The 12,050-nt window shown below is 45.9% G+C and overlaps 1 protein-coding gene across 1 annotated transcript in view; it reads left to right on the top strand.

The window, feature by feature from the left end:
* The window catches only part of GORASP1 (golgi reassembly stacking protein 1), a 31,076-nt gene that overhangs the window by 2,880 nt on the left and 16,146 nt on the right, over positions 1–12,050 (top strand). Inside the window, exon 2 of the mRNA XM_075587920.1 lies at positions 11,838–11,918. Within this exon, the coding sequence (XP_075444035.1) occupies positions 11,838–11,918 (81 nt within the window). The remainder of the gene's footprint in view (positions 1–11,837; positions 11,919–12,050) is intronic.

Here is a 12,050-nt window from a genome sequence, read left to right as displayed (position 1 = left end):
TGGGGTCCCTGTTTCGCTGTGGCTCTTGCCAGACAACTTTTGCTCCTCCCTGGTAAGTTAGCCCGTGCAAGGCTAGGCAGGCTGTGCTGAGTGTGCGTCCTGTCGTGTTAACCCTTGTTAGTTCAACATGGGAATTCTTGCTAGAAAGTTAAACAGATGATTTTTTTTTTTTTTAATCTTCTGAAAAGGGCACCTTTGATTTTTTTCATATTAGTCACATCAAAAGTTGTAAGACCAGGATACACGTTTGATCTGCGTTATGGGAAATAATGTGATAAACAGTCAAATATTGATTTTAATATGTAAAAGGGTCTTCTCTATTCACCGAAGAGGCCGATTGGGCTGTTTGTGGTCGAAATTTCCAATTGAAGTCAATTGGGGGAGTTTCTGGTGAAAACGGCCCGATCAGCCTCTTCGGCGGATATGAAGAAGCCCCTAAGTACTGGGAGGCTGGCCACAGCCATTACGGGATTTATTCATTACAATGAATATAGCATTTCTCCTTGGAGTCTTAAAGGAATAAACATATTTGACTAGATACCTAGAACCTGACGGCAGATAAGAACCACTTTTTCCCACCGTGTCTGTCTTGTTTCCTTCCTGCTGTAAAACCTCACAACCCCTATTTGATCCTTCAATTCCTTTTGAATTTAGGGCAGCCTTAGGCCTCGGATGTAGTAGGCGCTCGCGTGACGGAGCACATGGCGTTGTGCGCGCCTGTAGCTTGAGCAATCCGTGGCCTTTGGGATTTGTATGAGGTGCGCGGTGGGGAGGCGTGACTGTGACGTCACGTGAGCGGTTCGCCCTCATTGCCTGAACCGCGCATGTGACACGGCCATCACGCGGCCAAATAAAAAAACGATTGGAGGCTAAAAAATCTGCCGCTCCATCGCGCTTCCTCGCATGCGCGCGCTATGGCCGGCCCCATAGATCCCCCTGTATTTTGTTAGAGCTGCGATCGCACCATGGACGCGGCCTTATGCTTATCCCAGGCATGTATGCATTCCCTACAACTAAAAGCAAAGTGCTGAAAGCGCTACTGCTTACAAACAATATGTGTGGTGACTAAATATAATGGAAAAACTGTACAGAGTACTTATACATATAAGCAAGGCTGCCTGATAACAAACTGACCGAACAAGATCAGGGAAACATACATATAACAAATACAAACCGGCGCCTCAAAAAAGTCCAATAAATGCAAATATAAGGTAATACGAAAAACTTATTACAGAAGTCCAATCTGGAACATCCGGATCCACTTGAATAATCCACAAAGAAGTTTCCGCAGGACATGTGGGATTAAACGCAAGGGACAATCGTAGGGTGTACTGCTGCATAAACATCATAACCACAAACGACTGAGACAGGACAAGACTAACACACAATGAATAATCAACACACTGCTGAAATAAACAGTTAAGCTGATTTATTAAAATATAAAAGAGACGATGTCTGTCTAAAAATACATGAGTTGCGTCGCGCCGCTGGTCCGGTTTACACAAACCAGAATCCTACTCGCAACGAGAGGAGTTAAATAGGCACAGGATGTCACGGCCTTATGCCGCATCCCTACTTGGCGCGATGCGAACAAGAGGCGGTAGAGCGCGATGAAGCGCAATCGCCGAGCAGTCCAAAAATAATTTGATTTTGTCATGCGACGTGGTTCAGCCAATGAGGGCGAACCAGCTGCGTGACATCACGGCCACGCCTCCCCCTAGGCAAGGGGTGCGTAAACTATTGGCGCTGTGCTTCTCCCTGCCTGCTCCCCCCCCCGTGCTCGCGCCCCCCTTACCTTGTTTCCCGACGCCGCGGGGTCATGTGACGTTACGCCGTGACCCCACAGCGTCATTTGACGTTGAGAGTTGTAGAGGCCTGACGCGATCCCCCGGCATTAAATGAAATGCCTTGGGGAAGAGCGCGGGGCCTCTGCAACCGCCCGTGCCCCCCCAGGAAAACCTCACACCCCCCCCAGTTTGCGCACCCCTGCCCTAGGCCACAAATCGCCTCTGTGGCAGGGGTGCTCCATCGCGTGCGTGAAGCCACGTGCTCTGTCGCACGCCTAGTATAGCCTCAGACTAAGGCCGCGGCCATGGCGAGAGCACCACAAACAAAAGGCCGTACCTCAATGAGGACGGCCATAGAGTGCGCAAGAGTAATGGCGCAGTTGATTTTTCGAGCAAATTTTTGTTATTTTGCCGCGCGATGTCACGTGAGTTCAGCCAATGAGGGTGAACCAGCTCTGTGACATCAAAGCCACGCCTCCCGTCACGTCTCCCCCAAGGCCACAAACCGCCTCTGCGACGTCGCTTGCACCTAATATGGGGCCCAGCCTAAATTATCACTCGCATGCTGTCACACCCACAACTACTTTGTGTTGTGACTGCATAGTAACCTTCGAACACACACTACACACACACTGTTTCACTTCACTGTTTTGTCCTCCGCTTGCTTCCTACTTTATCAGTTGCATGTGTAAAAGTGGCCTACTATTACACTTCATTGTTATTTATTTATAAAATGCTTTACCAGGAAGTAACACGTTGAGAGTTACCTCTCGTTTTTCAAGTATGTCCCGGGCACAGAGTTATGATAATACATCGTTACATTAAATGAACAGAGGCTATAAATGTAATTTACAGACATTTCCTGGATAGTTAGAGATAATGTGTTTATTATGGACATGTAACAGTTACAGACAAGGTTAACATTGTGTTAGAAGAGGTAGGACAGCTTTGCAATGTGTTGTGTTAGAAGACTTTACCGCCTGTGGGGCGACACAGATGTAGGCTGAAGGGGTTCTGAATTAATTCAGCTGGACTTGGGGGGTTGCTGAGGAAACACATTGCTGCAAGAAATCCCAGATGACTGAATTCAGCGCTGGGTCTCACTGTGGCACTCAGAAGCTGCGGCTGCATCATTCTCCCACTTTCTTATTGAGGCCCAAACGTCCATTTAACAAACCGGGAGACACCAAGGGTCATATTTACTAAGTGGTGCTAAGCCATAAGTCACCTTACAGTCCTCTTACCTCCGTGTTCTGCAATGTGTCTTCTGGCGGAGAAAACAAAAAGGGCCCCCTCCTCTACAGAAAACAAATAAAAGGCCACCTAGCCCATATTTATTAGTGAGTTAACACGCTGCACAATATCATCAGCGTTACCCAAAACTCACAAGTGAAACATTACATATTAGTGAGTAAACACGCTGCACAATATCATCAGCGTTACCCAAAACTCACAAGTGAAACATTACATATTTATTAGTGAGTAAACACGCTGCACAATATCATCAGCGTTACCCAAAACTCACAAGTGAAACATTACATATTTATTAGTGAGTAAACACGCTGCACAATATCATCAGCGTTACCCAAAACTCACAAGTGAAACATTACATATTAGTGAGTAAACACGCTGCACAATATCATCAGCGTTACCCAAAACTCACAAGTGAAACATTACATATTAGTGAGTAAACACGCTGCACAATATCATCAGCGTTACCCAAAACTCACAAGTGAAACATTACATATTTTCCTTGCTTTTTTGCTTCATTTTTTGTATAGGATGTAATCATGAAATGTGGTTAAAGCTCATAATACTTTCTTGTTTACTCATTAATATATACAGCCTAAATAGTTTTGTATATTTTCTGTGGTGCATTTGCCTGTTTTTTAATAATTTGGTGTTTAATGGGTAGCCCATGATACATCCAGCAAACCATATTATTCTATTTTTAAAGCTTTTTTTTTTTGCTGTGCTCTTATTGATTAGCACTAATTGGTAAATTGCCCTAAAATGTCAAGGATCATGAGTTGCTACCTGCTATAATTAGTCTGTGACTAAACCAGGAGTGGCCAACTCCAGTCCTCAAGGGCCACCAACAGGTCCGGTTTTAAGGCTACCCCTGCTTCAGCACAAGTGGCTCAGTCAACAACTGAACCACCTGTGCTGAAGCAGGGATATCCTTAAAACGTGTCCTGGTGGTGGCCCTTGAGGACTGGAGTTGGCCACCCCTGGATTAGGCCTTGAACTGAAAAGTTACGGAAGTTACAGTATGGCTAAGAATGATATGTTTGACACTACATCAAACTGTCACTAGCACGCAAACTGCACTTTTGAAATAGAAAGAAGAGCAAAGTGATTGATATATAGTTTATTGAAGACTTGCAAGATCATCGAGCTCTTAAAAGTGTTGAAGCGCATTCCATAATAAAGCTTGGGCACTGTTTTGAAACAATACCAAGTGGGCTTGACCTTTATTAGTGAGCCTGGTTACCCCCTCACTTTGACCAGGTGGCCTCTCGGAACCACAGACTTAGACATCCCCAGCTCATATACAGTGCATAAAACAATTTTATTTGTATCCTCTTATCTATCGCTCCATAGGCATTAGTTTGTTCCGGCAGCACACGGCGTCGTGCGCATGCGCGCAGCCTAAGAATTTTAGGATAACTTTAAACATTATGATAATAGCCATAAATCCTAAGTTGTTGGGGCGCTGATTAGCACCTGAACTCAGGGAGGGTGGGGAAGTTTCATGGTCTCTTGGCTTTAAAGACATTATCAGAATGACGTCTCCTATTCAGAATTTGTTTATTCAAAGGCTAATTCACAACACACAGTACATGGCAGTGGGTATAATAGCCAATGAGAGCTAACCGCTCACGTGACATCACGGCCACGCCCCCTGATCGCCAGTGCATGTTTTGTACGTGACGTTGCGCGCGCCACAACTATAATCGCAGCCTTATTAGTGGGGGGGTTGAGCAACAACCTGACACATTTACTTGTTGCTTTGCACTTTCCATAATGTGCGTACTTCTAATGATATCATCGTGGGAGTGCCCCAAAATGGTCAGAAAATGGAAACAACAGTTAATTGAGAAGCAACCAGGAGGTTGCTGCTAAAGTAAAATATATGTGTAGTTATATTTAAGAAAGCCAAGTACATCAGTTACTTGAAAAACATAGCTGCAGTTTCTACTTTGCATTGACTTCCAGTCCCCTCCAGGCCTCCGGAAGCATGGCCCAGTACAGTATGCTTCTGCTGGTTATTGCCACTGGTCAGGCTGAGACGAGCAGCACATATAATCATGGTGGGAGAGCTGGAACACGTCAGCATTGGAACGGCTGTGTTTGTCCTTGGGGAAGGGAGAGTTATCTGTTCCATTCGGTGCCAAAGGGGCAGCATGCATATATAAACACAAGTGCAATGACTACGTGGGCTGTGAATAATATTTGTCTGAGAAGGGGAAAAGATATCAATTCTAATTCCTGTTTGAAGGACTCGCTTGGATTCCCGTGCGTGGCATTGTTTCATGCAGTGCCCATTTTGCGGATGACAATGGCAGTCTCTGTAACAGAGTAAGAGTTGCATAGCTTTAGATTGTGAATTCACTGTTGGCAAATCGGCTCCTTTCTAACTTTCCATCTGTGTCATGGTGTGCAGCGCCCTGCTGTGTAGAAAAAAGGAAACCTTACAATAACAGCAGGCTGTGAATGTAGGTGTCTCCCGGTCAATGTCAGATGTACAGGTTACACTGGTTTATTCTTTATTTCTATGAAGTAAAAATACTCCAGTAAAGATTTTAGAGAAGTATTTTTATTCCAATAGAGGTGTGTGTGTGTGTGTGTGTATATGTATAGAGAGATATCTATATATAGATAGAGATATATCTATATCGTACATTGCCATCCAGTAGAACAGCAAAGAAGCAGCACTCAGACGTAAGTATACTGAAAATATATATTATAACACACTGACGTTTCCATCCCAAAGAGGGATCTTCTTCTTGGGGTTGTGCAAAGAAGATCCCTCTGTGGATCGAAACGTTGGTCTTATGTATCTGTTATAATATATTTTTTCAGTATAGTTACTGGTGAGTGCTGCTGTCCTGCTGCCTTGCCTGTACACTTTACATTTCTTATGGGATTAGCACCAGGCCTTTTGGATTTCTACATTGGAGTGCTTGCTGTTCACTTTACGTGTGTGTGTGTGTGTGTGTGTGTGTGTGTGTGTGTGTGTGTGTGTGTGTGTGTGTGTGTGTGTGTGTGTGTGTGTGTGTGTGTGTGTGTGTGTGTGTGCGCGCATGCTCACTCACATGTTCACTCACGCATGATTCTTACGTTCTGCTCAAGGATGTCTTCTCTCTACCCCTTTTTGTATCTAAAGTCCTCTCCCGCATTAAACCTCTCACTAACTGCCCCAAACCTCTGGAATGCCCTTCCCCCCATTATCTAACTCAGGGGAGCGCAAACTTTTTGTGCTGCGCCCCCCTGTCTCTCTGCCCCCGGCTCTCGCGCCCCCCTGCCTTCCTTCAGCCGCGTCAGATGACGCTGCGTGGGCGTGTGACGTCAGGTCACATGGTGCCGCGGCGTCAATAGCCATGGCGACGCAACACAGACGGCTGAATCCCGGTAAGTAAACAGTTGCAGGGGCCTCACGCGATCCCCCGGCATTTAATTTAAATGCCTGGGGGAAGAGCGCGGGGCCTCTGCAACTGCCCGCGCCCCCCCAGCACAATCTCCCGCCCCCCCTGGGGGTCGCGCCCCCCACTTTGCGCACCGCTGATCTAACTGACACCCTGTCTCTCCATCTTTAGGATCTTTCTTAAAACCCACCTCCTTAAGAAAGCATGTGGGTTGCTCCATGGCTGATACTATACATCTCTGATGCACTGACCCTTGCAGCCACACCGCTTACATTGTAAGCTCTTCAGGACAGGGACTCCTTTTCGTATTTTATGTCTGAAGCACTTATTCCTATTATGTGTTATAATATTATGTCACGTGTGCTACTGCAGTAAAGCGCTATGTACCTGGATGGTGCAATATAAATAAAGATATACATACAAACCATAATCCTTTCTTGATATATTAAACATACACAGATTTTTCCTTGCGTGGAAACATTAATTTACAGGGATCAATAATTGTAATAATTTTGGTGCTGTCTGTAAGTAAAGCAGCAGTTCAAACAATATCCTACGTGTTTTTTTTTTTTGTTTTTTTAATACATCAGTTCTGTACTATGAGAAAATACTTGTAGCATTTAAAAGAAAAAAAATGTTTTAAAGACATTTTTAATATTTCTAATGTAGGAAGCATTTCCAAAGTGACAGCCCCCTTCCCCTTCTGATAGGCTCTGGCTCTTGAGCCCCCCCCCTCTCTAGCAGTGCACCAATTGTATCTAGTAACTGCACAGTCACACAATATTGCTGGACTACATTGCCCACAATGCTGGGCAAGAACCGAATTAAATAACCCGAACAAGGGATCGATTACAGGAAATCGAATCGATCTGCAACTTAGCTAATCACTTGTCAGTGTGCAGATTGTATTGATGCACATATTGACTGACTGGGAAAAATATATCCAGCTGAACCTCATTATAACGCGGTGCTCGGGGTCCACATAATGAGACCGCGTTATAACTGGGATCGCGAAATGGCCGCCCCGCGAGGAATTACCCGGCAGCTTTCTCCTCTCTAAAACTCTCTCCTCTCTGCAGCCCTATCAGGCTGCGTCCAAGTGCGTAGCGCACATCTCCAAGGGTTTTTTTTTTAACATTTCAATTAGATTGTAAGCTCCTCGGAGCAGGGACTCCTCTTCTTAAATGTTAAGTCTATGTCTGAAGCACTTATTCCTATGGTGTAGCAGGTAGAGAATCGCTACTAGTGTATGAAGGGTCATGGGTTCGATTCTTGCATGGTATGCTAAAATTATTAGTGTAGGGGGGAAGTGTGTGTCCGTTAGCAATACAGCATTTAATGTAAAAAAAAAAAAAAAAAACACCCTTGGAGATGTGTGCCGCGCACGTGGATGCAGCCTAATGAAGCAGGGGGAGAGCTGCAAATACCGTAAGTCCTGTAATACTGTAAGTCCTCGCGCAGCGGCCATTTCGCTAAAAAAAAACAAAAAAACTTGCAGATGTTTTTTTAATCGGGAGCCACGCGCAGACCGTGTTATAAGCGGATCCACGTTTCAGCGAATCGCGCTATAAAGGGGTTGAGCTGTATATATAATATATTTTAAACGGCAGCTTGAATTGCAGCTTTAATATTAAATGCTAAAAATAGGAAAAAGACATACAGGAAAAATATATTGAAATACTCACATCTGTGTGTGACAAACGCGCACAAACGCACAAACACACACACACGTTCTTTTGAATAAGAATAGTCTGTTTATAATACGAATACAAAATATACAATTATTTAGGGATTATTCGCAAACCACACAATAGGCCCCTAACCTCGTACACAGGTTTGCAACTTGGTTCCTTATACAGTATATATATATTGTAGTACTGTATATTTCAATGGGCAAGTGTAAAATATCCATTAGGCTGTGTATCAGTTCTCACTCCTATACAGCAATCTTATTCAAATATTGGAAATGGGATACACCTTCTTAACCCTTCTGCTGCTGGAACATGGCAATTCTATGATTTCCAGAGTCGGAATTCTCTGCTCGCTCCCTTTTAATTAGGCTTCATTATAGAACACTCCCTGCTACTCCTCGCATAGACCAAAGTCAGACAAGATATGACAAGGCTTCCAGAGTGCTTAGAAGCGGAGATGAGCCCGCACACAGTAATTATGCGCACATTATATTCATGATGACATTTTGGCGTAGCTCACTGGGTCCACTATGCCTGGCTGCAGGATGCACATTACCGAACTGTTTGGTAAACCCTGTCAGTGCCATAGGGCAAGTATTAGTTGCTCAAATCCACAGCCTTTGTCCATGTATTGTATCTGCAAGTTTGCCTTCTTCCAGTTTGTATGTACAGTATTTGCTTTGGTTTTGAAAAAACAATCCTTTATAATCCTGATTACCCCTCTCCTCCCCCACCCCCCCCCCCCCATGCCGCTCTTTTTTTCCAAAAACAACCAGCGGACAAAGGCCCATTTCAGTCATATTTAACTATATTCATTGGGATCTTTTGTGACATCAGTGTAACCAACCAACAATTGCACTGTGTCATAGTCCCACACATATTTGAAATAGCAGTATGTTCTTAAATTATAAGCGATAACGTTGGAGAATCTACAATGAAAGACATACATGTTCTGATCATAGACCAGGAGCGGCCAACTCCAGTCCTCAAAGGCAACCAACAGGTCGGGTTTTCAGGATATCCCTGCTTCAGCGCAGGTGACTATCAGTGGCTCATTCTTCAACTGCCCCACCTGTGCTGAAGCAGGGATATCCTGAACTGTTGGTGGCCCCTGAGGACTGGAGTTGGCCACACACACCCTGCGACACACCTATGCTGCAAGTGCTGTTGGATTACTTTCTGTTCTCCTTGTGTGGGTTGCAATGTGGTGGCAATGAGATCCGGGAACACATACCTTTGTCTACAGTTGTGACTATAAACTTTGATTATCTTTATTGGTTTATAACTACGTGTGTGTGTCTGTGTCTGTGTCTGTGTCTGTGTCTGTGTCTGTGTCTGTGTCTGTGTCTGTGTCTGTGTCTAACTGTACATTTTTATTTCCTCCCCAACCATAAGAATTCCAACATTAGCTAAACCAATATCCAGAAGTATTCTAATCCGTGTGGCACATTACATGAGATTAGTGTTATTTATGGTTTATAATGTAATTAACTGAAGGGAAACATTAGGCCATTTCTATGATTTACACGACTCCTTGTTAAACTTCTGGGTGGAGAAGGCTTGTTAAACTTGTACACCCGGCCGCCCAGTTCTGCGTGGCATTCACAGGCCTGTTTACTCAGCTGTGCTGGGCATGTTTTGTATTGAACAGCTATCTGCTCTCTTTTTATTTCCCTGCACACACCTGCTGTGTTGTGATATAGCGAGGGCCTGAAGTCTTTCTATTTTTAAGGCGACTTGTTTGTGCATTTTGTTTTTTACTTCACCACCAGCTGTTGAGGAACGAGTTCAGCGGAGCGCATACAGAAGCACTGTGTGCGCAGGCTCTGGATTTCTGTACCAGGGCTGCTCAATTCCCCCCCCCCCCATCCCCCGACAGGTCAGGTGTTGAGGATATCCCCGCTTCAGCACAAGTGGTTCAGTCGAAGACTGTGCTGAAGCTGGAATATCCTTAAAACCTGACCTGTCGGGTTATTAAGGACAGGAGGTGACAACCCCTGCTGTATCAGACCCTGGTTACTCAAACAAATGTTTCTCCCATTCCTGGCAGAGATCAGTACTTTCTGGGGTTAGAGCAGCGGTGCGCAAGCTGGGGGGTGGGAGGTTTGTCTGGGGGGGCGCAGGCGGTTGCAGAGCCCCCGCGCTCTTCCCCAAGGCATTTAAATTTAATGCCGGGGTATCACGTGAGGCCCCTGCAACACTCCACTTACCGGCATCACGCGCGTCAAATGGCCCCGCAGCGTCATGTGACGCAGATAAAATGTGGGGGGGAGGGGCGAGAACCGGGGAAAACAAGACGGGGGCTCCCCTGAGTTAGGCTGAGTCCCTGCTGGCGCTGAGCGCGCTTGCTGTGTTTACTGCCTTAAATCTTGACCTTCCCGTCCCATGCGGGGTGCCAGTGTTGAGCGTGGGCGCGTACGCTCTCCCAAGCTTGGTGCTAGGGGAGACAAGGGAGTTTGACTTCGGAGCTCAGAGCAGGGTCACATGACCCTGCTCTGACCAATGCGGAGAGAGAGAGGCAGTGCTGAGCGGAGAGAGGTGGAAGTAGGGGGGAATGGGGAGCAGAGAGCTACGGCATATATATATTTGCAGGCTTAACAAAAAGCATGACATGATTGTAATGCTGTTACAGGAGCAAGTGATTAACGGCTTAGTGTGCCTACTGCGTGGTTTACTTACACCCCCCTAACAAACTGAGACGACACAGTTTTGTAGAAGTAAAAATGGTCACAGCTTTATTGTTTTAACAATACCTGAAAATAACTGTTAGCCATAATCTTAGTCCTTTGTCATCCCTATTCTCGGTATCTTCCGGCGGGGGGAGCCCTCCTCCACCCGCCCTTATCTACCGTCCACCGGGAGAGACACTCTCCGCCGCGAGAGACACTCTCCACGGCCCCCGTCTACCGTTCACTGGGAGAGACACTCTCCGCCGCGAGAGACACTCTCCACGGCCCCCGTCTTCCGTTCACTGGGAGAGACACTCTCCACCGCGAGAGACACTCTCCATGGCCCCTAGGTCCCCCTTATCAGAGCCGCCTGGGCCTACCAGCATAGGATAGAGCCCAGCTGCCTAAGATTGGTGCCAGGGGTACAGCGACCGACCGCCTGCGTCGGCGCCTCCAGCCCGCACAATCTTTTCAGGGGGACCGTTACCTGGCGGCCCATCCGCATCGGGTGGAGCCCCATTTCGGGTATTCACGGTGTCCCTACGATGACTGGCCTGACAGTTCCGCCACCCGGAGGACCCAATAAGGCCACTTACTGGGGACTCACCCCACACCCCAAGCTGTGACCCTAAACCCTGACTGCTGATCGCTTGCAAAGGCCTTCGCATGTTATTAATAAAATATCGAGGGGCCCCCGCTGTGAAGACAGAAAACATGTTAGAAGATTATTTAATTACTTGCCTGCCGGGCCCTAATGTACCCCTTTTAAGCATTTGATTGCGACTCTGAAGACAGGTGTTGTATTAGCCTGAATATAATTTTTTTTTTTTTTTTTTTGCACCCGGGGAAATAATTAACTGAGCAATAGGGGGGGGGGGGGATGTGAATGGGCCCACCATACATCCCAATTTTATCTCCTTTAACTTTAACTTGAATACTGCAGAGTTCCCTATATCTCATTTTCTATAAAGCGAGGTAAAAAGGTTTAAAATGTTGACATCTGCTTCCCACCAACCATTTTGATTTTTCGTTTGATTTCAGGTTCAGGACAATTCACCCGCTCAGCATGGAGGGCTGGAGCCTTTCTTTGACTTTATCATTGCAATTGGACATTCAAAGCTGGTAAGTCGGCTAATGGCGAGCAGTGGAGAAATATGGTGCATTAAGAATGATAAGCTGTGAAATTCTATGATCCTAACTTTACAGCTGCTGATCAGCTATTGTGTAATTGGAGTTGGCGACCCCTGGCCTGGC

The sequence above is a fragment of the Ascaphus truei genome, chromosome 2 (assembly GCF_040206685.1).
Source record: "Ascaphus truei isolate aAscTru1 chromosome 2, aAscTru1.hap1, whole genome shotgun sequence".
Taxonomy (NCBI): Eukaryota; Metazoa; Chordata; class Amphibia; order Anura; family Ascaphidae; genus Ascaphus; species Ascaphus truei.
This window is presented reverse-complemented; position numbering and strand designations above follow the sequence as displayed.